Consider the following 25,052-nt stretch of genomic DNA (forward strand, 5'->3'; position numbering starts at 1 on the left):
AGTCCGCAAGTTGTTTTAGTTGTTGGGGGATATCAACTCCCTCTATAGCTTTATCATCAATAATTCTTGTATTGCTGGATATTGCAGCCTTCAGTAGTTGGATATATGGTAAATTCACATAGAAATAATATCTTACCAACATACACGCCACTCTGGCCGTCTGATTCAGCCGCGTTGTTCCACTGCTCGCTCTCGGCGTCTCCGCTCTCTGGCGTCTGTCACGTGGTACCCCAGAGATATCGCGGGACTTGGGAGTTTGAGTATGGTAGTCTTAGTCCGATACTCCTGTGAGAGCTGTAGGTCGGATGAAGAAATGGAGCGCTCCACTTTGTAAAAAATACTTCAACTTTCATCCATCGTCTCCAGAAACTTGATTTTGACAGGGATATAACGCTAAACGCGTTTCGAGGACTTCAGTCCTCTTCCTCAGTAGCTATATCCCTGTTCTTGAGTCCCCTCCTTTTATACCCTCATGGGTAATCTATAAAAACTGGGCTGGAATCACTTCTTCTTAGCATGCGATTTTTGGTGCGTTTTTGGTGCGGTTTAAAAAACGCATCTGCGTTTATTATGGCATAGAGACCGCCACCTCTCAATTAGTATTAGTATGTCCAGACCATGATCCAAATCATATGTGTCATGTCATAAAATCAATAAACAACAATATATAAAATTTAATATAAAATACCATAAGATAAGCCAGGAGATCAGAAATATTAATAAATAGATAAGAATCAAATAATGCTATAATTAATAAAAACTACTATATATCCAAGGGCCTCATCCTCTACATATTATATTGATGTCTGTCCTCCAATCGTGGTGTTTGTACTGGAGGAAGTTGTAGGTAGCGGCGTGCCTGTCGGCAAGAGGGGACCCCAGCACCGATAAACGGCCAAGCATGGGATCCCCAGTTGACAGAGAGGCACACCGCCTAATCTATAGGAAGCCAAAGATTTCCAGTTCGGCATTTAAGCCAACTGGCATCAGGCTCCCAAAGTTGTAGATTTGCTTGGTTTCTGCCCTAGACATCCGCTCGATATGGTTTCCACCTCTCCAGTGTCTATCGATTTTTTCTAAAGCTACAAAGGACAGACCTGTAGGGTCTTGTCCATGAGCCTCTTTAAAGTGCCTTGAGAGTGAGTGTTTCTCATAACCTTTTTTGATATTGGAAATATGTTCCGATATCCTCACTCTCAAGGTCCTTTTAGTCCGTCCAATGTATTGTCTTGAGCACGGGCATTGTACTAAATAAATAACACTCACAGAATTGCATGTGAGAAATTGCTCAATCTCCCACACAAAAGCATTTTGTGTGGAAGACACCCTCTTAGTATTCCTTGGAATTTTTGTGATTTTGCAGCAAATACACTGTCCACATTTAAAAAAGCCTTTCAAATTAGTGAGTCTACCAGTATTTGATGTCACTATCTTTTTAGTTTTAATCGATGGGGCTACTTTTATCCCTAAATTGGCCGCCCTTGTATATATGATTTGTGGTCTGGCTGGTATTAGCCTGCCCATTATTTTATCCTGTAGCAAATGGTGCCAATGCCGTTTAATTATTTCTTCCACCTTCCTTCTCTGTGTCGTATAAGGAAGGATAATCCTGAACTGGGAGTCTGTGTCACTTTGTTCAGCTGTTTTTACAGTCAATAAGGAGTTCCTCGGTAATTTTCTCACTTTTTCCAGTGATCCTTCTAATATATTAGAAGGATCACTGGAAAAAGTGAGAAAATTACCGAGGAACTCCTTATTAACTGTAAAAACAGCTGAACAAAGTGACACAGACTCCCAGTTCAGGATTATCCTTCCTTATACGACACAGAGAAGGAAGGTGGAAGAAATAATTAAACGGCATTGGCACCATTTGCTACAGGATAAAATAATGGGCAGGCTAATACCAGCCAGACCACAAATCATATATACAAGGGCGGCCAATTTAGGGATAAAAGTAGCCCCATCGATTAAAACTAAAAAGATAGTGACATCAAATACTGGTAGACTCACTAATTTGAAAGGCTTTTTTAAATGTGGACAGTGTATTTGCTGCAAAATCACAAAAATTCCAAGGAATACTAAGAGGGTGTCTTCCACACAAAATGCTTTTGTGTGGGAGATTGAGCAATTTCTCACATGCAATTCTGTGAGTGTTATTTATTTAGTACAATGCCCGTGCTCAAGACAATACATTGGACGGACTAAAAGGACCTTGAGAGTGAGGATATCGGAACATATTTCCAATATCAAAAAAGGTTATGAGAAACACTCACTCTCAAGGCACTTTAAAGAGGCTCATGGACAAGACCCTACAGGTCTGTCCTTTGTAGCTTTAGAAAAAATCGATAGACACTGGAGAGGTGGAAACCATATCGAGCGGATGTCTAGGGCAGAAACCAAGCAAATCTACAACTTTGGGAGCCTGATGCCAGTTGGCTTAAATGCCGAACTGGAAATCTTTGGCTTCCTATAGATTAGGCGGTGTGCCTCTCTGTCAACTGGGGATCCCATGCTTGGCCGTTTATCGGTGCTGGGGTCCCCTCTTGCCGACAGGCACGCCGCTACCTACAACTTCCTCCAGTACAAACACCACGATTGGAGGACAGACATCAATATAATATGTAGAGGATGAGGCCCTTGGATATATAGTAGTTTTTATTAATTATAGCATTATTTGATTCTTATCTATTTATTAATATTTCTGATCTCCTGGCTTATCTTATGGTATTTTATATTAAATTTTATATATTGTTGTTTATTGATTTTATGACATGACACATATGATTTGGATCATGGTCTGGACATACTAATACTAATTGAGAGGTGGCGGTCTCTATGCCATAATAAACGCAGATGCGTTTTTTACACCGCACCAAAAACGCACCAAAAATCGCATGCTAAGAAGAAGTGATTCCAGCCCAGTTTTTATAGATTACCCATGAGGGTATAAAAGGAGGGGACTCAAGAACAGGGATATAGCTACTGAGGAAGAGGACTGAAGTCCTCGAAACGCGTTTAGCGTTATATCCCTGTCAAAATCAAGTTTCTGGAGACGATGGATGAAAGTTGAAGTATTTTTTACAAAGTGGAGCGCTCCATTTCTTCATCCGACCTACAGCTCTCACAGGAGTATCGGACTAAGACTACCATACTCAAACTCCCAAGTCCCGCGATATCTCTGGGGTACCACGTGACAGACGCCAGAGAGCGGAGACGCCGAGAGCCAGCAGTGGAACAACGCGGCTGAATCAGACGGCCAGAGTGGCGTGTATGTTGGTAAGATATTATTTCTATGTGAATTTACCATATATCCAACTACTGAAGGCTGCAATATCCAGCAATACAAGAATTATTGATGATAAAGCTATAGAGGGAGTTGATATCCCCCAACAACTAAAACAACTTGCGGACTTGGCTATATTTCCTCAATTAAAGAGACAGTACACCGGATTGGACACTTATTGCCAATTGGCAAAGAAACATTATACTGTCTCAAACAACTTCATTTTGGTGCGGTTCATGACACTATCAGTCCAGTGCCATTGAATTTTTATTATTTATTTTTTAGGGGTTCTTTTAATATAGGTATTTTAACGTTAAAGTGTATATATTTCTGCTAATGTATATGATTGAACTAGCGGGTAATTATCAATAAACTGTTGTTTGATGTGCAACCACGTAGCGAGTGCCAGCCGTCTTTTCTAGTTTATAGAGAGACATACCCATTGGAAATACTTTACTAATAACCAACACAGATTTGGATACGAACTCTTTCCAAGTGTCAGACTCGACACTACTTTAACGGCTTATAACTCAACGGTATATAAAGCTATGGTCACAATATTGAATTGACTGACAAATACTTGGCAACCTGAATCATTGCCAGTAAAACTATATACCATATGTCATCAATAGGAGTACAAGCCCTACAGTATACCTTGACGGATATTGACGCAATTTTGAACAACTTTTGAATAACCATATTAACAACTACATGTGTTATTATCAATGAATCGTCTTTTAATACATCCCTAAGCCATTAGCCTGTCTAATATCATTAACCGATGCAATATCAGTACTGAAACAACCAGGATTACGACATCCACAGACCCAGTGCTACTGCTTCTACATTTTACCTTTTACGTTTTATGTCATACGCTTCATGTTTGATGTTTTATGTCTTATGTTTTATACCTACATTTTATGATTTTTTTTAATGATATTTGATATTTACTATTTTTTGAAAATAAATGCTATTAGCCTAACGTATGAAACACAGATGGTGAGTGCCTGCTATTCAGTTATATAAGGATTTGTCTTAAGGAAGTGACCAGGTGAATCACTTTTTAAGCAGAGCACCATTACCACAGTGATAGGAGGGGTGAGCCACTATAAACAAAAGTAAGTTTGTCCTCTATGCCTACCTGCCCAGTCAGCCCATGTAGAGGGGCCATCACCATGACTTTCACATCAAAAGATCTTGGAGTATCAGGTATTGCTTACCAGGCCTTTTTTTCTGGCGGAACGCCCCGGAACGGCGTTCCGCCACCCATTTTCTGCCGACTCGCCCCGCCCCCCTTTAGTTACTGCAGGGCAGTTTCTTGGGGCGGGCGGGCGGGCCGGGCAGCTGCCCGGGGCACTGTCAGAAGGGGGGCGCCGGCAGGGCACATCTCCAAAGTCACCTCATCTGTATCGCCGTCCTCAGGACGGCAATACAAATGTCTGTAATGCGGCAGGGCAGGGAGAGGTGTGTCCCCTCCCTGTTCCTCTGATAGGCTGCCAGCACTAGGCTGGCAGCCTATCAGAGGCCGGTGCAGGTGGCGCGATGACGTCATCGCGCCGCCTGAGCCAGCGAGGGACACAGGCCGGAAGATGCCTGCATCGCATCCTGGAGGAGGTAAGTAAGTATAAGTTTATTTTTTATTTTTTTATATGTAAAAATGACAATTCTGGCACATAAGGGGGGCTGCTGGGCTGGCACAGACATAAGGGGGGCTGCTGGGCTGGCACAGACATAAGGGGGGCTGCTGGCACATAAGGGGGGATACTGGCTACTGGCACATAAGGGGGGCTGCTGGCACATAAGGGGGGCTTCTGGCACAGACATAAGGGGGGCTGCTGGCACAGACATAAGGGGGGCTGCTGGCACAGACATAAGGGGGGCTGCTGGCACATAAGGAGGGCTACTGGCTACTGGCACATAAGGGGGGCTGCTGGCACAGACATAAGGGGGGCTGCTGGGCTGGAACAGACATAAGGAGGGCTGCTGGCACATAAGGGGGGCTACTGGCACATAAGGGGGGCTGCTGGCACATAAGGGGGGCTGCTGGCCTGGAACAGACATAATGGGGGCTGCTGGCACATAAGGGGGGCTACTGGCTCATAAGGGGGGCTACTGGCATATAAGGGATAAGGGGGGCTACTGGCACATAAGGGGGCTACTGGCACATAAGTGGGGCTACTGGCACATGATAGGGGGGCTACTGGCACTTGATAGGGGGGCTACTGGCACTTGATAGGGGGGCTACTGGCACTTATTACTGGCACATTATTGGGTGGCACTATAGGGACATCTACAGAGGCTAAAAAGAAGGGGTATTTTATATGGGGGCTCTGTATAGGGGCATTTTATACTGGGAGGGAAGGAAGGGGCCAGGCCAGGCTGCGCTGCCCATGTGTGGACTAGAGCGGCAGCGTCCGCGTGCACTGGCAGCCTGGCTGTCACGACCGTCACTGGCAATTTTACTTGCATCCCTGTTCTCTAAAGGGGCGGTCCTAGGGGCACTAGGGGTGGGTAGGGGCATGGCCAGGGGAGGGGGGGTGAGTTCCACCACCTTTTCTCTGAGAAAAAAAGCCCTGTTGCTTACAGATGCTAAAGGTGTAATTAGATGAACCAATGTTCATCCAGATCATCGGGAACGACCGTTGCTGCGAGCGCTAGTTACTGATAATCTGGCTATCTAAATGTGCCGCTGATCACCCGATGAATGAGTGAAATGCTCGTTCATTGGGTGATCCTGACATTCATGCAGGCACCACCGGTCATGGCTTCTGGACAGCCGATCATGCGGTCTAAACAGAAATCTGCTGCCCAGAAACAATGATTCTGTATGGGGACGAGAGATCGCAATAGCCAATCGGTGCATGTAAATGCAGAGGTCTCCTTCACTGAGTGAGCAGCGGACTTTCGAGAAGGAATGCATCCTTCCCAACAATCGTCCGCTCCATCGGCCCATCTCAACTCACCGTACATGCCTTAAATAGGGCAGTGGACAAAGGCAACAAAATGCAATGTGAAAATAAGGTAAACTGTAGGATATCATAAAATGCAAGGGGTGTAAAGGACCCAAGCATTGGTCATAAGGGGGACTTAGAAGAACAAGGAGAAGACAGGTCAAAAGAAGAGATGGAGAGACCTGAAGTGTCCGAAGTGTCCATGACTTTAAATAATTGTTACTATTTATATTAAGGATTATATTGTAATTTTTTATCAAGTTGAATAATTGAAATTGTTGTTTATAAATACAGAATTGTCTCTCTACATGCATTTCATCCTTTCTGGTTCCATCTCATTTGTTGCACCTAATCTTTGGAACAGAGCCAGTAAGAGGGTGGACAATACACATTATACTCACATATCTAATAACTCTTACACGTTTCCAGTAAATCAATACAACTACAAAGCTATGAGTCATGCAGCGGTTTTCCATTTCCAATATGATAAACATTTAACCATGAAAAGGGAATGTAACGAGGCAATGTTATGCCCAGAGCACATTATGTATCGGATATATGAGCTGTAAAATGGATATGGAAAGGCTGGCTGCTGTAAACGCCTCTGTAGATATTTGGATTAATAGCATTTTCAGTGGTATCTCTAATGACATCTGTAATGTAAGAGTCCGGGTCAGCTCACCTTGTAGTCATTTACAGTATACATGAGTTCAGGGAACCAAGGCATTTGGAAAAAGAAGTAGTAACCGGATTTAATCAATTGTGAAGGGTGTTGTAGAATATATTCTGAAACAAAAATGCCCATGAATTATTTCTTACACCTCTGCTAAGTAGTTTTTATACAGTACAGAAAAATGCGTGGAAACTTGCACTTTACATTAGGCAAAGGGATCAATCACAATGTAATATCACAATGTGCAATGTTGTGTTATATTCGCTGCATTCTCATATGTTCAAATGTAAATGAGAGAACCTGTCACCAGGTTTTTGTGCATAGAGCTGGGACCATGGGCTGCTAGATGGCCACTAGCTCATCTGCAATACCCAGTCCCCACAGCTCTCTGCGCTTTTATTGTGTTAAAAAACAGTTTTGACGCTCTGTGACGTCAGCCAGCAAGGAGGAGATTCGGAGGACGTGGGGCGTTGCTGGGCTCCTTTCCGCTTGACTCATCTCCGGATACAGGACTCATATCAGGTCATTTGCATATGGATCAAAACTGTTTTTTAACACAATAAAAGCGCACAGAGCTGTGGGGACTGGGTATTGCAGATGAGCTAGTGGCCATCTAGCAGCCCATGTCCCCAGCTCTATGCACAAAATCCTGGTGACAGGTTCCCTTTAAAGGGGGTCTGTCACCATCTCTGTAGTGCTCTCTCTGAGGGCAGTATAAGGTACTAACAAACATGCTGATTCCAGCGCTGCCTTTTTTGTATGTGTACATAAAATATTTTTTAAGAAATTTACTCTTAAAGAGCAGCAGCGCTGTAATCCTGCTTTGAGGAAGCAGTCCTAATGTTCATGAGCTGTGGGGATAGCTCCGCCCAGTCCAGCGGGATAGATCCACCCAGCCCCGCCCTCCTTCCAAATGATTGACACCACTCTCTATTACTGTGAATACAGGGACCAGTGTCAATCACTGGCAGGAGGGTGGGGCTGGGCATAGCTATGGATATCAGGACATAAAAACTTCTTAAAGGGGTTGTCTCATCTCAGACATTGGCAGCATATTGCTAGGATATGCCCCCAATGTTTGATAGGTGCAGTTCCCACCTCTGGGACCCACACCTATCTTTAGAACAAAGCCCAAAAAGTGCCAGTGGGCACTTTTTGGGCACCGTGCATGTGCGGCCGCCATCCATTCATTCTATGGGAGCGCCGAAAATAGCCGGCTATTTTCGGCAGTCCCATTGAAATGAATGGGAAGCACGGCCACTGCTCTATTCGGTTCTATGGGGCTGACAGAGATATGGCACTCCCCTAGGAATGAATGGAGGACAGCCGCGCATGTGTGGTGTGCCCTCCGGCACTTTGTGGGCTCCGTTCTAAAGCGATATTCCCCCAATGTCTCAGGTGAGACAACCCCTTTAATGTACATGTACAAGAGAGGCAGTGCTGAAATCACTGTGCCTGTCAGTACCTTATGCTGGCCTCAGAGGCCAGTATAATGGTGGTGACACATTCCCTTTAAGGCCTCATGCACACGACCGTTGTGTGCATCCGTGGCCGTTGTGCCGTTTTCCGTTTTTTTTCGTGGACCCATTGACTTTCAATGGGTTCGTGGAAAAATCGGAAAATGCACTGTTTTGCAGCCGAGACCGTGATCCGTGTATCCTGTTCATCAAAAAAATATGACCTGTCCTATTTTTTTGACGGACAACGGTTCACGGACCCATTCAAGTCAATGGGTCCGTGAAAGAACACGGATGCACACAAGATTGGCATCCGTGTCCGTGATCCGTGGCCGTAGGTTACTTCGTGAAAACTCAGATCCGACAGTATATTCTAACACAGAGGCGTTCCCATGGTGATGGGGACGCTTCAGGTTAGAATATACTAAAATAACTGTGTACATGACTGCCCCTGCTGCCTGGCAGGTGCTGCCAGGCAGCAGGGGGCAGGCCCCCCCCCCCCTGTAGTTAACACATTGGTGGCCAGTGCGGCCGGCCCCCTCTCCCTCCCCTGTAGTTAACTCGTTGGTGGCCAGTGGGCCCCCCCTCCCTCCCCTGTAGTTAACTCTTTGTTGTCCAGTGCGGCCGGCCCCCCTCCCTCCCCTGTAGTTAACTCGTTGGTGGCCAGTGGGCCCTCCCCCCTCCCTCCCCCTCCTAATTAAAATCTCCCCCCCTATCATTGGTGGCAGCGGAGAGTACCGATCGGAGTCCCAGTTTAATCGCTGGGGCTCCGATCGGTAACCATGGCAACCAGGATGCTACTGCAGTCCCGGTTGCCATGGTTACTTAGCAATTTGTAGAAGCATTATACTTACCTGCGAGGCTGCGCCGCACAGACCTGTCACTTACCAGTAGGAGGAGCTCCCGGCCGGACACAGACATCGCAGCTCGTAGGTAAGTATGATGCTTCTACAAATTGCTAAGTAACCATGGCAACCGGGACTGCAGTAGCGTCCTGGTTGCCATGGTTACCGATCGGAGCCCCAGCAATTAAACTGGGACTCCGATCGGTACTCTCCGCTGCCACCAATGATAGGGGGAAGATTTTAATTAGGAGGGGGAGGGAGGGCCCACTGGCCACCAACGAGTTAACTACAGGGGAGGGGGGGCCGGCCGCACTGGACAACAAAGAGTTAACTACAGGGGAGGGAGGGGGGGCCCACTGGCCACCAACGAGTTAACTACAGGGGAGGGGGGGGGGCGGCCGCACTGGACAACAAAGAGTTTACTACAGGGGAGGGAGGGGGGGTCAACTGGCCACCAATGAGTTAACTACAGGGGAGGGAGGGGGGCCAACTGGCCACCAATGAGTTAACTACAGGGGAGGGAGGGGGGCCGGCCGCACTGGACAACAAAGAGTTAACTACAGGGGGGGAGGGGGGCCGGCCGCACTGGCCACCAATGAGTTAAAAACAGGGGGGGGGGGTCTGCCCCCTGCTGCCTGGCAGCACCTGCCAGGCAGCAGGGGGCAGTCATGTACACAGTTCTTTTAGTATATTCTAACCTGAAGCGTCCCCATCACCATGGGAACACCTCTGTGTTAGAATATACTGTCGGATTTGAGTTTCACAATCTAACTCATATCCGACAGTATATTCTAACATAGAGGCGTTCCCATGGTGATGGGGACGCTTCAAGTTAAAATATACCATCGGATTGGAGAAAACTCCGATCCGATGGTATAAAAGGGACTCCTGACTTTACATTGAAAGTCAATGGGGGACGGATCCGTTTGCAATTGCACCATATTGTGTCAACGTCAAACGGATCCGTCCCCATTGACTTGCATTGTAATTCAGGACGGATCCGTTTGGCTCCGCACGGCCAGGCTGACACCAAAACGACTTTTTTTTCATGTCCGTGGATCCTCCAAAAATCAAGGAAGACCCACGGACGAAAAAACGGTCACGGATCACGGACCTACGGACCCCGTTTTTGCGGACCGTAAAAAAAAAACGGTCGTGTGCATGAGGCCGGGGTTGTCCAGTGAAATTTTAATAAATATCAATCTCTGTACAAAGAATAAAAATCTAAATGAATATTAAAAAAAATGCAAGTTTCTAATATACTTAACAGGAGAAATGTATTATTCGACTTGCAAAAGTTGTCTGTCGTAATATTAGAAAGTTTTGACCACGCCAATTTTTTTTCGCTAAAAATTTACACCACTCTAAGAACTAAGTGGTTGGGACATAATTGGAGGAAGCAGGACCTTTGCAATCGGACAAATTTACTATAATTTATACCAGAAAGTGGTATAAATTACAGCGCTAATCAGCACCAGCTAATAGATAGCTTAGATATGATTTTCTAGCACACAGGCTGACAGAAAAATGCGCCTCTTCCTCCAGCGCGCTTCTGATTTAGGCCGCCATATGAAATAGCAGTCTTAATAGATTCAACCCAATGGGGGTCATTTATCAAAGACCGAAGTTTTATACCAGTCTTTGACATCCCCTGGAGGATGTGCTTCATTTATGACGAAGCACAGGCCTGCGCTGCCAGAGGATGCACGTAATTTATGACTATGCTCAAGCCTTGTCGATATGACATGCCTCCTCTAGCAGTCCATACGCCAAAATGATATCTACGGCAGATTTCAGTCATTATTTACACCAGTTTCTGTGAATGTGGCAGGACTGATTTTTGCAACTTTAAAAGCATACATTTTCTTACATAATGAATAAGCTTTATTTTCGTAAATTTGGAAAATGATGGTCCTCTTACACAGGCCGATGCTGAGCAATAAACGAGCGCTGATCGATGATCAGGGGTGCACCTAGCCTTTCTGCTGCCTGAGGCGAAAACTGAAACGGCACCTCACCTGGCCTCATTGGGGGTGAACCCCTGTCGACGATATACAAGTCCATCAGAGCTCATTTTAAGTGCCTGTCCCATGGCCTGATGCAAAACGGAAGGAGAAGGAACGATCGTTATTCGCTCTTTTTTGGGGGTAATCCTTTACACAGGCCTATTATCGGGAATGAAGTTTTGCAAGAATGTTCATTCCCGATAATTGGCTCGATCTTCGACCAGTGTAAAAGGGCAATTAGTCTTATCAATCTAGTGAAATGTGCTGAGTGTATTTATGCAGACCTGTATTATCTTCCCCCCTAATGCATGGTAAATACCACATAGCAATAATATAGTACCGCATAGTAATAATATAACCACTTAAATCCATTACATTTAAAGGGACACTGACAGGCCAAAACAGCATATATAGTTAGATATATCACATTACAGGTCTTATACAGTCTTTTAAAAGCAGTCTTATACAGGCTTCAGACGGCAGTTGGGAAGGCTGGCTGGGCGCATTTTCACATGAAACGCCGCCCCTTGGGCAGATTGCTGACAGGAGAAGCAGGTTATAAAACTTTATATTTCGCTCTTTATAAGGTGGACAGGGGGAATACTTATATGCTTTTAAAAGACTGTATAAGACCTGTAATGTGATATATCTAACTATATATGCTGTTTTGGCCTGTCAGTGTCCCTTTAAGGTGTTCTATTACCAGCCATTCCTCTGCACAGTTTATTTCTTTCGGCAAATGCAACATGTCAGTTGATCTGAGCAGTAATCTTCCATGCTCTGTAGTCTCCACATAATCAACACTAGAAAGCAGAAGCATTTCACCTCAGGGTCACTGCAATTTTACCAGCGTGACTACGTGGTACAGGGCAGAGCAACAGAAACAGCAGATTTTAGATTGGCAATATACAGACTTGGGGATGAACAATGGGGTAACTAGAATCCAGCAAGTATATACTATGTTCACATAATATCACTGGAGAACATGAAAAACATAAAGCCAGTTCTTTTGTTTTAGCATATTTTTAATATACCGGTAACCCAGAAATCTAGAATCCTCCCTCAAAGAAACATGGTGCCAAAGAGACAGTATTTCAGTAAGGAATCCCTTGAAAATCAATTCAGTAAGCAATCCCTTGCGCAGCCCCTTCCATTCATTTCTATGGGGCCGCCAAAAATAGCTGAGCCCTGGCTCGGCAATTTCAGTCATCCAAATAGATATGATATGGGATAGGTGGCCGCGCAAGCCCAGTGCGCTCCCATTCACTTCTATGTAAAGAGCGCTTGGTGGTGGCCGGACCCGGGGTCCTCCAGCCACCACCTTTCCCGCTCCGTTCTCCGTTCTGCTGGGACCTGCACCTTTTAGGCAATGGGGACATATCCCAATGATATGCCCCCATTGTCTCAGATGGAAATACCCCTTTAGGCTACATGCACACGACCGTATGTGTTTTGGAGTCCGTATACCATCCATTTTTTTTGCGGTTCCGTTGTAGCAATGCCTAAAACGGACAAGAAGAGGACATGTTCTATTTTTTTTGCGGGGCTACAGAATGGACATACTGATGCGGACAGCACATGGTGTTGAAATGAATGGGTCCGCATCCTATCCGCAAAAAAAAAACGGAACAGACACGGAAACAAACAATGTTCGTGTGCATGTAGCCAGGAAGCTGTAATACCCCTTTAAACGCAAGAGGCGCATGTGTGCTTTGAGTATTTGGTCCACTGTCTTACTAGCAGTCGGGAGAGATGACGTATCTTGTCATCTATTGTATAACACAGGCTAGATGGAAAGCTGTGGCCTTTGTTACACCCCGGCATGTGGAGACGCCAGTGTGCAGTGTGTTTGTAATAATCACAGTGATGCACATCACATTATAAGTGATGCCGGTCATGCTGTGTTGCTGACAGTCTGATAAATAATACATTGTAAGCCATAAAAGTCTTAGACAGCTACTAGTGCCTAAGGAAAAGATAATTTATTCTCAGCCATGTTCCCAGAGACACGGAAGATGCATTTAATATTTATCTGTTTATTTCCCGCAACACAAGAGCACCAGCAGTTCTTCCATATATCCACAACACGAGAAGAGCTCTGAGATCAGCACGGCTCGAGCATTCATATCCACAGGGACGCGAGTCAGTTGGAAACTCATCTACTGACATCTATTGTGTCTCTCTTATGCTGCGTGCCTAAAGGGGTTGTGCAGTGTCCTAATATTGACGACCTATTCTCAATATAGGTCATCAATATCAGATGGGCAGGGGTCTGACTCCCGGCACCACCTCTGATCAGCTGTTTGAATGGGTCATGGTGCTCCTGTGAGTGCTGCTTCCCTTTCAAAGTTCACCTTGGCGTCGTCTCCTTTGCAGGAGCAGCGCAGTGTAATTACAACTGGTCCATCCCATTCAAGTGAATGTATTGTCATTACACTGCTGCTGCAAGAGAGATGGCGCACAGGAAATTTTGAAGAGACAGGTACAAAGAATAGGTCATCAATATCAGACTGGTACCCCAACCGTTCAGCTCTTCCGCATCCATCAGTGGCTGGAGCCGGAAGCGCAAGGTCCCGTTCACTATGAAGTGGCTGTGCCGGGTACTGCAGCTCAGCTCCAATTCAAATGAATAGGAGCTAAGCTGAAGTACGTTTGCGCTGGAAACTACACAGTGGATGGAGCCTTACAGATAGATTGTAATATCTATTGTGACACAGTGGGGGGTTTTGTCTGGGAAATCAGGTATTTTCCTCCCAGCATGTGCTGCTGGGCTGATTTACAGCCAGATGATTTACAGCCAGACTGGATTTTAAGTGCCAGTCTGGGTTTTGGCAGCACCTGGCTGTCCTTAAATAGGCAGCTGGGCTCAGAAGCCAGGTCTCTGTGTTGGGATCTGGGAGCCTTGTGTCTGGATGAAGGCTTGCTACCTGTTTGGCGTGAAAAAACAGGTTGGTGCTGCTATGGTCAAGGACTCTTTGAGGCAGAATTGCTGCATGGTGTAAATTACCACCAACACCGCAAGGTGACTTTTTGTTTGATTATGACTGCTTGTTTTGTCACTTGCCTAAAGTGTGAATAAAACACTGAACCGTTTGATCCAAAGAACTTGTTGTTGCCTCTATACTGCGTTTGCTAATCCTGTCTACCAGAGCGAAACCCCACACTATGTACTGTAAAACCCCATTAAACCCTGCATGATGTTAGCTGTGTAGGCAGGGGTGCACCTAGTCTTTCTGCTGCCTGAGGCAAAAACTGAAATGGCGCCCCACCCCCCTCCCCCCAATGCCAATTTCTTAACCTAACTCGTTTGCCACAATAAAAGCGCTCATTGCCCATGGCCCTTCCGTTGCCCCCCTCTTGCCCCTTCCTGGTGTTGCCTGAGGCGATAGCCTCACCTGGCCTCATTGGTGGTGCACCCCTGTGTGTAGGCAGGTATAATGTAAGCAATGTACCCTTGACATATGGTTTATCATTTTATGCCCACTGTGTTTCTTCCATCCTCCAGATAGGTCATCAGTATCTGATCAGTGGGGGCCCAACACCCGGGACTGCCACTGATCAGCTGTTTGAGAAGGCACTTGCAGTAGTGCCGCGGCCTTCTCTCAGCTCACTAAGCACAGTGTCGTACATTATACAGTGGTTGTGCTCGGTATAACAGCTTAGGTCCGTTCAGTTCTATGGGGCTGAGCTGCGCCTAGGCTATGTGACCAATGAACGTGACATCACTGGCCTAGAGAAAGCTGAGAGAAGGCCGTGGCGGTACAGCGAGCACCAGTGCCTTCTGAAACAGCTGATCGACGGGGATCCCGGCTGTCGGACCCCCACTAATCAGATACTGATACCGGCTGGATAGCGGCTGTGCTCGGTATTGCAGCTAAGCCATGTTACCGTTGAACGTGACATCACTGGCCTAGAAAGATGCTGCAGCACTCACCAGTGCGCCAGGGTCTCTGCATACAGCAGATCGATGGAGGTGCTGAAAGTCAATCCTAGACCTTGTTCACGGCCTTACTTTCTTGGTAAGAGGCTTGAAGGATCCTCCCTTCAAGCCTCTTACCATGAAAATAAGGCCGTGAACAAGGTCTAGGATTGGACTAAAACGTTGGCCATTTTCATACTATTATATTGGATGGAATTAATAAATCACTACTAAATTGAATTTAACTATTTTGAGTGCCGTGGTATTGATACACTTGACCCAATTACCTTTTGTACCACTGAGCACCACCTTATCAACCAGGAATGGCGACCAACTTGCTATACATTGATCTGATATTGATGACCTTATACTGCGACGATCCCTTTAAACTCCCCTCTTCATAATCTTTCCCCAAACCCAAGCTTTAACTTTTTCTTGGGGTCAGGATTTTAACCATATACTGCCATAAACTCATAAAAATGAATAAACTCTGTGAGGCCTAGTTCACACATCAGTTATTTGATCAGTTATTTCCATCTTGTGAGCCAAAACCAGGTGCAGGTCAAAAACATAGAACAGGAGCAAATCTTTATGATACCTAATCTCTGTGTAGGCTTCACTGCTGGTTTTGGCTCACAATAACTGATGGAAATAACTGATCAAATAACTGATGAGTGAACTCGCCCTTATTTAAAAAAAAAAATGGTACAACTAGGTTTATAAGTGCATCACAACAGTCGTGACTGAGTCACCCTTAGACAATATCATGACACAGCAATGCAATTCATTTTACTGTATTTGGTCCAACTCACCTGTAAATACAGTTGGATGGGGAAAACTCAAAACAATAAGTTTGGTGACCATCTCTGGATAGCATATAGCAATCAACCAAGCAATCATCCCACCCCAGTCATGGCCAATAAGGACACATTTGGTGTAACCTGTAGAAAAATAGTGAAATAATTATTTTCATTATCAAATCTCGCTGAAACTAGTCACCGGCAAATGACGCATACCTTCAGCCGTGTGTTATCTTATATTAAAGGGGCTGTCCAATCAAAAATATTCTACAGTTTTCGAACCAGCAGCTGTAATTGCATGTAATTAAATCCACTGAGCTATCCAATGAAGTCTATCTGTATAGCGCCACACAGGGGTGTACCTATAGGGGAAGCAGGGGAAGCGGCTGCTGTGGGGCCTGAAGTCAGAAGGGACCAACCCAGGGAAAGATTTTATTGTCAGGGCTCCCTCAACAGTATTATAAAATGACATCATATACAGAGACAGTGTAGGAAACAGATGGAGCAGCTGCTGGGTCTGGTCTAAGAGAGAAATTTTGACTAGCCACAGGTGTGGGGGTTGCACAGGAGGAGGGGGTTGCAAAGAAGTTGATTGGGGGATGCATTCGAAAATTTGCTGTGGGGATCAGTAATTTCTAGTTACGCCCCTGGCGCCACAGTTTCTGTTCTCTCTTTTTAAAATTTCCTAAGTAGGTGCTTGGAGCACCGAGTGGTGGGCTTAGCCCCTTGGAGCACTGCTTCACCTCTACCTTTCATCTTATGCCACACCCTCTCCCTCACTGATTGACAGGGCCATGCATCATCACCCACAGCTCTGATGCCTGGCACTGAAATCAATGATAGTATAATTGGTGCATGTGCAGTGCAGAACTCAGAGATGTCTTATGACATCAAATGCGCATGCGCCGGCGAAAGTACAATCAGCGAGATTTCAGGGCCAGGAATCACAGCAGTAAGGATGCCTGACCCTGTCAATCAGAGGGAGTGGCAACGAGGGAGATGAGGAGGTGAAGTGGTAGGCCAGCCCCTCGGTGCTCCGAGCACCTCATTAGCTTAATAATAAGCTTAATAATAAGAGTATGAATTTATCGCAACAGAACGTCAGATTGCAGCAAGAGATTGGCCACTACTCTCACCATGATCAACCCTACTTGGTAGTATGCCTGGTTTAATAGGGTCGATCATGGTCACAGATGCTCTTTAAAGGGAGTCTATGACCTCCTGCCAGCAGTATACTTGCTGCACCTGACTCCTGATTGCTAAATTATATGTTGATAACCTATGCAGTGCAGGAACATGACGGACACCATCAGATAGCAATGGATTCTTATTGACTTGCAATGGACCTGCTGAGGAGTCTGTCACTACTCCGGAAAGAATTATTATTATTTTTTTAAATGTAATGGGATGTGCCATAGAGCCTCTGATGCTGATGTGAACACAGCCTTAGATGTGTTGCAGACAGCAAATAGCGTTCAGCAAAACGGGTCACCAGCCGTGTAAACTCCGTATTGCTGTTTGGACCCATTGACTTAAATGGACCACGTTCCGCAAGATATGGCAAAGGATAGGACATGTGTTATCTTGAAGCTCCTGAAACTTTACTGAGCAAGTTTGCAACAATGTAACTTCTACTGCAATGCAGAAAAATAAATTGTAAACTGTGCCTTCACCAATAAAGAGAGCCGGCACATAGGTTACCACTGCTGTAGAGAGGATAGGTCATTTATGCCATTTACTTTCCTATTAAGCTAAGTGCGCCATCCATTACAATATGTAACCTCTGAAAGCAATCTCCGGGGAAAGTTCCAGGTCAGTTGTGATGTGAACATCAACCATCATGACTTCTATTCACAGGATTACGGCCCGGTGATCCACTGAGGATATTATAGGAAACAAGAGTTTGCCAGCTGTTAAAATTCAGCTTATTGATGTATGTACCATTCTAAGAGACTGGTCCCCGTGAAATGTCACTGACTTTATGTCACGGCTGGGGATGGGGAAAACCCTCAGCCGTGCGGAATCAGCAGATGGATGGTCAGTGCAAGGCCAGGACAGGAATCAGGGAGCAGGTCACCTCTTATCAATCCCTAATTCTGACCCTGTCTCCTAGCCGTATGAGCCGACCCTGATGGTGGGAGGGCTCATACTTCGGAACCTTGGAGTCCCTTCTAGCCCTCAGGGTGGCCCTAGACTAGGAGCAGGGTAAGACGACCTGTTCCTGCTAGATGCGGAGGAACAGGAGTCTCACTGGCCAAGCTACAAAGACAGGGGAACATAAACAGACATATGGCAATGACAGGTAAGTGAGACTAGTACCACACTTACCTGCCACAGACACACAACCTGGAGCAAGTACTTGTAATTACACTACGCCACCGCTACAGGAGAGATGACGCGTAGTGTAAGGCCTCATGCACACGGCCATTGGGCGGCCGTGGCCATATTGCGGCCCGCAAACGGAAGGGAGCACTATGGAGTGCTTCCGTGGTGTTTCTTTCTGTTGTTCCGCACTGCAAATAAATATGACATGTCATTTTATTTTGCGGTGCGGACAGACCACAGACGGCCCGCTGCACGGATGTTGCCTGTGCATTAGGGACCGCAATTGCGGTCCCCAATGCACGGAACGGCCGCACAACGGCCGTGTGCATGAGGGCCCAGGGCTTTTTTTCTGGCGGAACGCACCGGAACGGCGTTCCGCCACCTTTTGACATCACAGCCTGTGATGTATCAGCGGGGAGGGACTGGGAGGAGGAGCTGGGGGCCGGTACGTTCACTGTGCTCCGGCCCCGCAGCTCCAGTAGAGTCTTATAAAATGTGTAATTAAATGAATAATGATTCATGCTGCCCCTCAGTAGTATAACTTTCAATATATTGTACTCACAGCCGGCCACTGTTATCGTAATGCAGGCCGGCCGGGCAGACGAGCGGCAGCGTCACTGACTGACGTCACATGCCTGCGCCGCCTACTTCATTCATAAAGTAGGCGGCGCAGGCACGTGACGTCAGTCAGTGACGCTGCCGCTCGTCTGCCCGGCCGGCCTGCATTACGATAACAGTAGCCCTGTGAGTACAATATATTGAAAGTTATACTACTGAGGGGGCAGCATGAATCATTATTCATTTAATTACACATTTTATAACTGTACTGGAGCGGCAATGGGGGGGTCTGTGGATGACACTGTTATGGGGTGGCGGTCTGAGGATGACACTGTTATGGGGTGGGGGGGTCTGTGGATGGCACTGTTATGGGGTGGGGGGGTCTGTGGATGGCACTGTTATGGGGTGGGGGGGGGTCTGTGGATGGCACTGTTATGGGGTGGGGGGGGTCTGGATGGCACTGTTATGGGGTGGGGGGGTCTGTGGATGGCACTGTTATGAGGTGGGGGGGGGTCTGTGGATGGCACTGTTATGGGGGGGGGGGGGGGGGTCTGTGGATGGCACTGTTATAGGATGGGGGTGTCCAGGGCCGTCTTTGCCGCAGGGCAAAAGGGGCAGCTGCCCCGGGCCCAGTTGCTCCTGTGGGCCCAAGGGAGCTCAGTTTCCCGACTCCGATTCACTAGTCACTAGATTAAAACATTCATCGCTAGGTTAAAACATTCGGGGCCTGGGCCCCTGATGTTTTGTAACAGGCCCCGAATGTCCTGCCTGTCTGCTAGATACAACTGTATTGCCGTACACAGAACGGCAATACAATTGAATCTAATATACACTGTCTGGGAAGAGGTGAAGGACCTGTGGTGACATCACAGGTCATGTGATCAGCAAAACAGGCTGTGATAGGATGACCTGGATGATGTCACCATCATGTGACCAGTGCAGGATTGGACCGGAGTGAAAAGGAGAAGGAGCCTAATGCTGATGTCTGTACATGAGGAGAGGTAAGTTAAGGGAGAGGCAGAGCAATGCTGGGGGTTGTAGTTATTTAACTGGGATGTATGTTAGGGCTGAAGGGAGGGATGTTATTGACATGGAACTGTGTGCTTGAGGTGGCTGGGGGAGGGAGTGATGTTATTTACATGGGACTGTATGTTGAAAGTGGATGGTGGGGGGGAATGATGTTTATGTACATGGGACTTAATGTTTAGGCTACGTTCACACTTGCGTTTAGGGATCCGCTTGTGAGATCCGTTTCAAGGCTCTCACAAGCAGCCCCAAATGCATCAGTTTAACCCCAATGCATTCTGAATGGATGCGGATCCATTCTGAATGCATTTGTTCCACTCCGTACGGCCTCCCGTTCCGTTTTGGAGGCGGACCGCAAAATGCTGCAAGCAGCGTTTTTGTGTCCGCATGGCCTTGCGGAGCCAAACGGATCCGTCCTGACTTACAATGTAAGTAAATGGGGACGGATCCCTTTGCATTGACACAAAATGGTGCAATTGTAAACGGATCCGTCCCCCATTGACTTTCAATGTAAGTCAGGACGGATCCGTATTGGGACTTAGAAATTCAAATCTAATACAAATGAATCGGTCCTGGACGGATGCATTCGTTTGTATTATTGTGCGGATCCGTCCTGTACAAGTAGTGAAATGTGAAAGTAGCCTTAGGGGGTGATGTTTACATGGGATTGTGCGTTGGAGGCGGTGATGTTATTTACATGGGACTGTATGGTGGAGGGAGGATTATAACTGCAGGGGGCACTGCAGATCCAGGGGACATTATAGGTGGTCTTATTACTACTGGGGGCTCTATAGGAGGTCTTATAAATCCGCCTTATTTCTACTAAGCGCACTATGGGGGCCTTATTACTACTGAGGGGTCTGTAGTGAGCTTTATTACCACTGGGGGAACAATAGGGGGCCTTATTTATACTGGGGACTCTGTGAGGGTATTATTAATATAGGAGGGCTCTTCTAATAATGGGGGCATTGTTGAGGAGCATTATCACAGTTGGGGCAGTGTTACTAATGAGGGCATTCTAGAAGGGAATTACTATTGGTGGGACTATGAGGGGCACTATTACTATGGGGGCAGTAATGTTTCTTCAGGATAGTATTGGGGGGGGGGGCATGGGCGTAACTAAAGGCTCATGGGCTCCGGTGCAAGAGTTCAGCTTGGGCCCCCCTTCCCTCAGTTCTTTGTGTGTCTTCTTATGCGGCACAAGTGTCTTTGGGCCCCTTCAGGCTCCTGGGCCCGGTAGCGACTGCTACCTCTGCTCCCCCTATAGATACACCCCTGGGGGGGGGGGGGGGGGGCACATCAAGCAGCAGGATAACACTGTGGGGACTCCATTTGGGGGATAATGATAGAAATGTGAGGAAGCTAAGATGTCTGTGTGTCACACTCTGCAGACGAGGCGGCTGAGAGAAGTTGTCCAGACCGAGTGGAGAAGATGATGAGAGAGAAGATCTACAGAGAGGATGATGACAGAGGAGACAGGTAAGTGCTGCTGTATAGCAAGTGTTGGGGGGGGGGGGGGTAAATTCTTGCCCAGGGTCCAATCAATATTAAAGACGGCCCTGGGGGTGTCTTTGGATGGCACTGTTATGGGGTGGAGGGGGGTCTGAGGATGGCACTGTTATGGGTTGGGGGGCTTTGTGGATGGCACTGTTATGGGGTGGGGGGGGGTCTGTGGATGGCACTGTTGTGGGGGGGTGTCTGTGGATAGCACTGTTATAGGATGGGGGTGTCTGTGGATGGCACTGTTATGGGGTGGAGGGGGGTCTGTGGATGGCACTGTTATGGCTTGGGGGGGGGTCTGTGGATGGCACTGTTGTGGGGGGGGGGGTCTGTGGATGGCACTGTTATGGGGTGGGGGGGTCTGTGGATGGCACTGTTATAGGATGGGGGAGTCTGTGGATGGCACTGTTATAGGATGGGGGATCTGTGGATGCCATCCCCAGATCCCCCACCCCATAACAGTGCCATCCCCAGATCCCCCATTAACAGTGCCATCCCCAGATCCCCCATTAACAGTGCCATCCCCAGATCCCCCATTAACAGTGCCATCCCCAGATCCCCCATTAACAGTGCCATCCCCATCTGGGGGGTTTCTTTGCTGGGCTGGACTTTTATAGCCCCCCCCCAAATTGTACTTGCATCCCTGTTCTCTAAAGGGGCGGTTTTAGGGGGCGGTCCTAGGGGTGGGTAGGGGGCGGTCCTAGGGGGTGGGTAGGGGGAGGTCCTAGGGTTGGGTAGGGGCGTGGCCAGGGGAGGGGGGGTGAGTTCCACCACCTTTTCTCTGAGAAAAAAAGCCCTGTGAGGGCCTAATGAGGAGAAAGCACTCGCATGGAGCAACGCCTCCTCTTCAAGCATCTGGTGGGCAGGGGTGTCAGACCCCCGTCAATCAGATATTGATGACCTATCCTGAGGTCATCAATAAAAACAGGCTGCACAACCCCTTTAATAACTCATGTACTGTTCAAATTTCTTAATTACATGCAATTACAATTATTCAGGATGAATGGATGTATGTCTTTTTTTAGCCTTATAACCTATGTTACAAAAGTATTCAGATCCAGGTGCTGGTTTAAAAAATGGGGCAACCCCTTTAAAGTGAAAGTTCCACTTTTGTCATGTTTCAGGGGAATATACAAAAATTATGAGCTATGGATGTAGCAGAGCTGGATTTGTGATTAGGATAAAATACGTCAGCAGGTTTACCTGCACTCATTTGAATAGTGATAATACCAGGAGATGCACAGCTACAGTACACTATCAAACTCAGTGCTGCTACATTTGCAACTACAGTATAGCTAGAAGGTTCACAGAGGTTTATTACAGAGCCCCGGTATGGGCATCACTATTGTTCGGTGCTGGTGATGTGCTCTACACACATCACGATCCAGGCCGTTCAGGACATGAGGAGTGAGCAGTCAGTCAGACTCAGGCCATGTTTTAAACTGTCCAGACATTGTAAAAGGTAAGATATATGACAGAAATTCACCCAGCCAAATAACTATGCAGGTATATGCTGGAAATGTTGCTGTGCTGACCAGCCAAGTCCCGGGTGGTTGACCTGTCAGTTTGACTGGAAGCCAAGACAATCTAGGCGGGAATTTAAAGGGAACCTGTCACCTGCGCCACTTAGGCATTAACCTCCCAGCAAACCCCAATCTCCTCTTTCAACTGAACTACAAACCCTTATTTAGGAAGGTAGAGGCTTCTCTCCAGAAGTGGTCCCCCCTGCAGATTTCTTGGTTTGGTAGAATAAATGCCCTAAAGATGGATATCTTACCCAAATTCCTCTACCTGTTCCAGACTGCCCCGTGTATTATACCAAATAGTTTTTTTGCCCAATTGCGGTCATTAGCTTCTAGGTTTATCTGGAATGGCACTAAGGCCAGGGTGAGTTACAGAGTTTTATCCAGAGCGAAGAGTGTGGGGGGAGCTGGCCTTCCTGACTTCCAGGCATATTTTAGAGCTTCCATCTCTAATTGTGTTCTAGACCTTATACACAAACGATCTCTGAAACTTTGGGTAGACATAGAACACACCCTCGAGCCCCATATGGTACCTGGGATATTTTGGCTCCCTATAGCAACACTAAATAGCCTTCTACATACTCTTTGTTCTCCCCTACTTCAGATCCTGATCAAACTATGGAGTAGATTTGCCTCCAAAATCAAGTTAATCTCCGCACCGGGTCCTTTGACGCATATTGTGGCTCATCCTGGCCTCCCCTCACAGATCAAGAATCTCCCCTTCTTTCGCACAATTCCCCCGCCCCGGATCCTAATTAGGGACATCTTTAACAGCTCAGGGCTCCTACCTCTCGTGGATCTATCACACATATTCCAAAACTCCCCGAGCCGCTGGTTCCACTACTTTCAACTTCGTAGCTTCTTGGGCTCTCTGGCTCCCGGATCGCAGTTGTCTGCCCCTCTGACAAATTTTGAAAAGCTCTGTGTTGCCAACACAGGCCCAGATCATGGTATTTCTTTGATATATGGCTTGCTGGGTGCCGGTGGGGATGGGGACCTATCATTCGTTGAACAGATGAGAGGTGTTGGGTTTGCCTCTGGTTGGGAGAGTGAACTGACGTTCTCCCTGTCCTCTGAGCAATGGAATCGTTCCCTCTTATTTACGCATAAATCATCCAGGTCCTGTCGTTTACAGGAGTTGAACTATAAGATCCTTACTCGTTGGTATAGGACGCCGGTTAAGTTGCATCATTTTTATCCATCGGTCCCCAACACCTGTTGGCGTTGCCATTCAGAGGTTGGTTCCATGCTACACATCTGGTGGGACTGCCCTGGGGTCGCCCCTTTGTGGCAAGATGTTTTTGCTCTGTATAATGCACTTTACCGGTCTACTATATCTCCTTCCCCTTTGATTGCCCTGCTCTCTATATTCCCGGGTAGGATCAAACATGTCAAAAAGGGAGTACTTAAAACATTTGTCCTTTCTATGAGACAGATCATACCACGCCAGTGGAGATCCTCAGACAGTTTGCAGAGAATTACGTGGATACGTGCCCTGGATGCCTTATTCAGGATGGAAGAAATGGAAGCTGAGGCCTGTAACCAAGTCCAAACATTTGCACTAACCTGGGAACCTTGGAATCAATTTAGGAGCTCCTCTCGTTTTCAAACCTGGTTGGTCTCAGGTGACTGTACCTGGGATACGTGATATGATGTCTTGTCCTTTCCCCTTCCCCCCGCCCCCCCTACTTTCCACCCCCCCCTCCCTCCCCTGTCTTTTGTTTCGTCGTGTTTTGTTCTTGTCTGTCCCCCTGTCTCTCCTAGGTTAACGATTTAATCTGTTTCACTTAAGAGTTACATATTAGTAGCCCTTTGTTCAAAACGCCATCACTGAGTATCTCAGGATTGTGTCCTAAGTTCCTTTTGCCTTCCCTTTTAGTAGTCAAGGTTCTTCATATCGCACTGTATGTACCTAATATTGCTGAATCTCTCCTTTAGCATTTATTTGATGGCATTTGTCCTCTCTGGTCTTCATGGTTGCGTCCCAGAGAAATATGGTGGTCTCTGAATCCATCTGTGCACTTTATTTTATGTTTTACATGGTCTTGGAAATGGAACTGGAGATATATTTTTCATACAATGTCTTGGTTGCTATGTATGATTGTTGTGTTCTTTTTCTATTCAATAAAAATAGATTCAACACTAAAGGGAACCTGTCACCTGGATTTGGGGTATAGAGCTGAGGA

General features: G+C 46.8%; 1 protein-coding gene across 1 annotated transcript in view; it reads right to left on the minus strand.

Annotated features, from left to right (window-relative positions):
* EPHX4 (epoxide hydrolase 4) overlaps positions 1–25,052 on the minus strand; it is a 77,556-nt gene that overhangs the window by 14,435 nt on the left and 38,069 nt on the right. Inside the window, exons 4-5 of the mRNA XM_040408741.1 lie at positions 15,947–16,075; positions 6,917–7,020 (exon numbers count right to left, since the gene is read on the minus strand). Coding sequence (XP_040264675.1) covers positions 6,917–7,020; positions 15,947–16,075 — 233 coding nt within the window. The remainder of the gene's footprint in view (positions 1–6,916; positions 7,021–15,946; positions 16,076–25,052) is intronic.

Source organism: Bufo bufo, chromosome 9 (genome assembly GCF_905171765.1).
Source record: "Bufo bufo chromosome 9, aBufBuf1.1, whole genome shotgun sequence".
Classification (NCBI taxonomy): domain Eukaryota; kingdom Metazoa; phylum Chordata; class Amphibia; order Anura; family Bufonidae; genus Bufo; species Bufo bufo.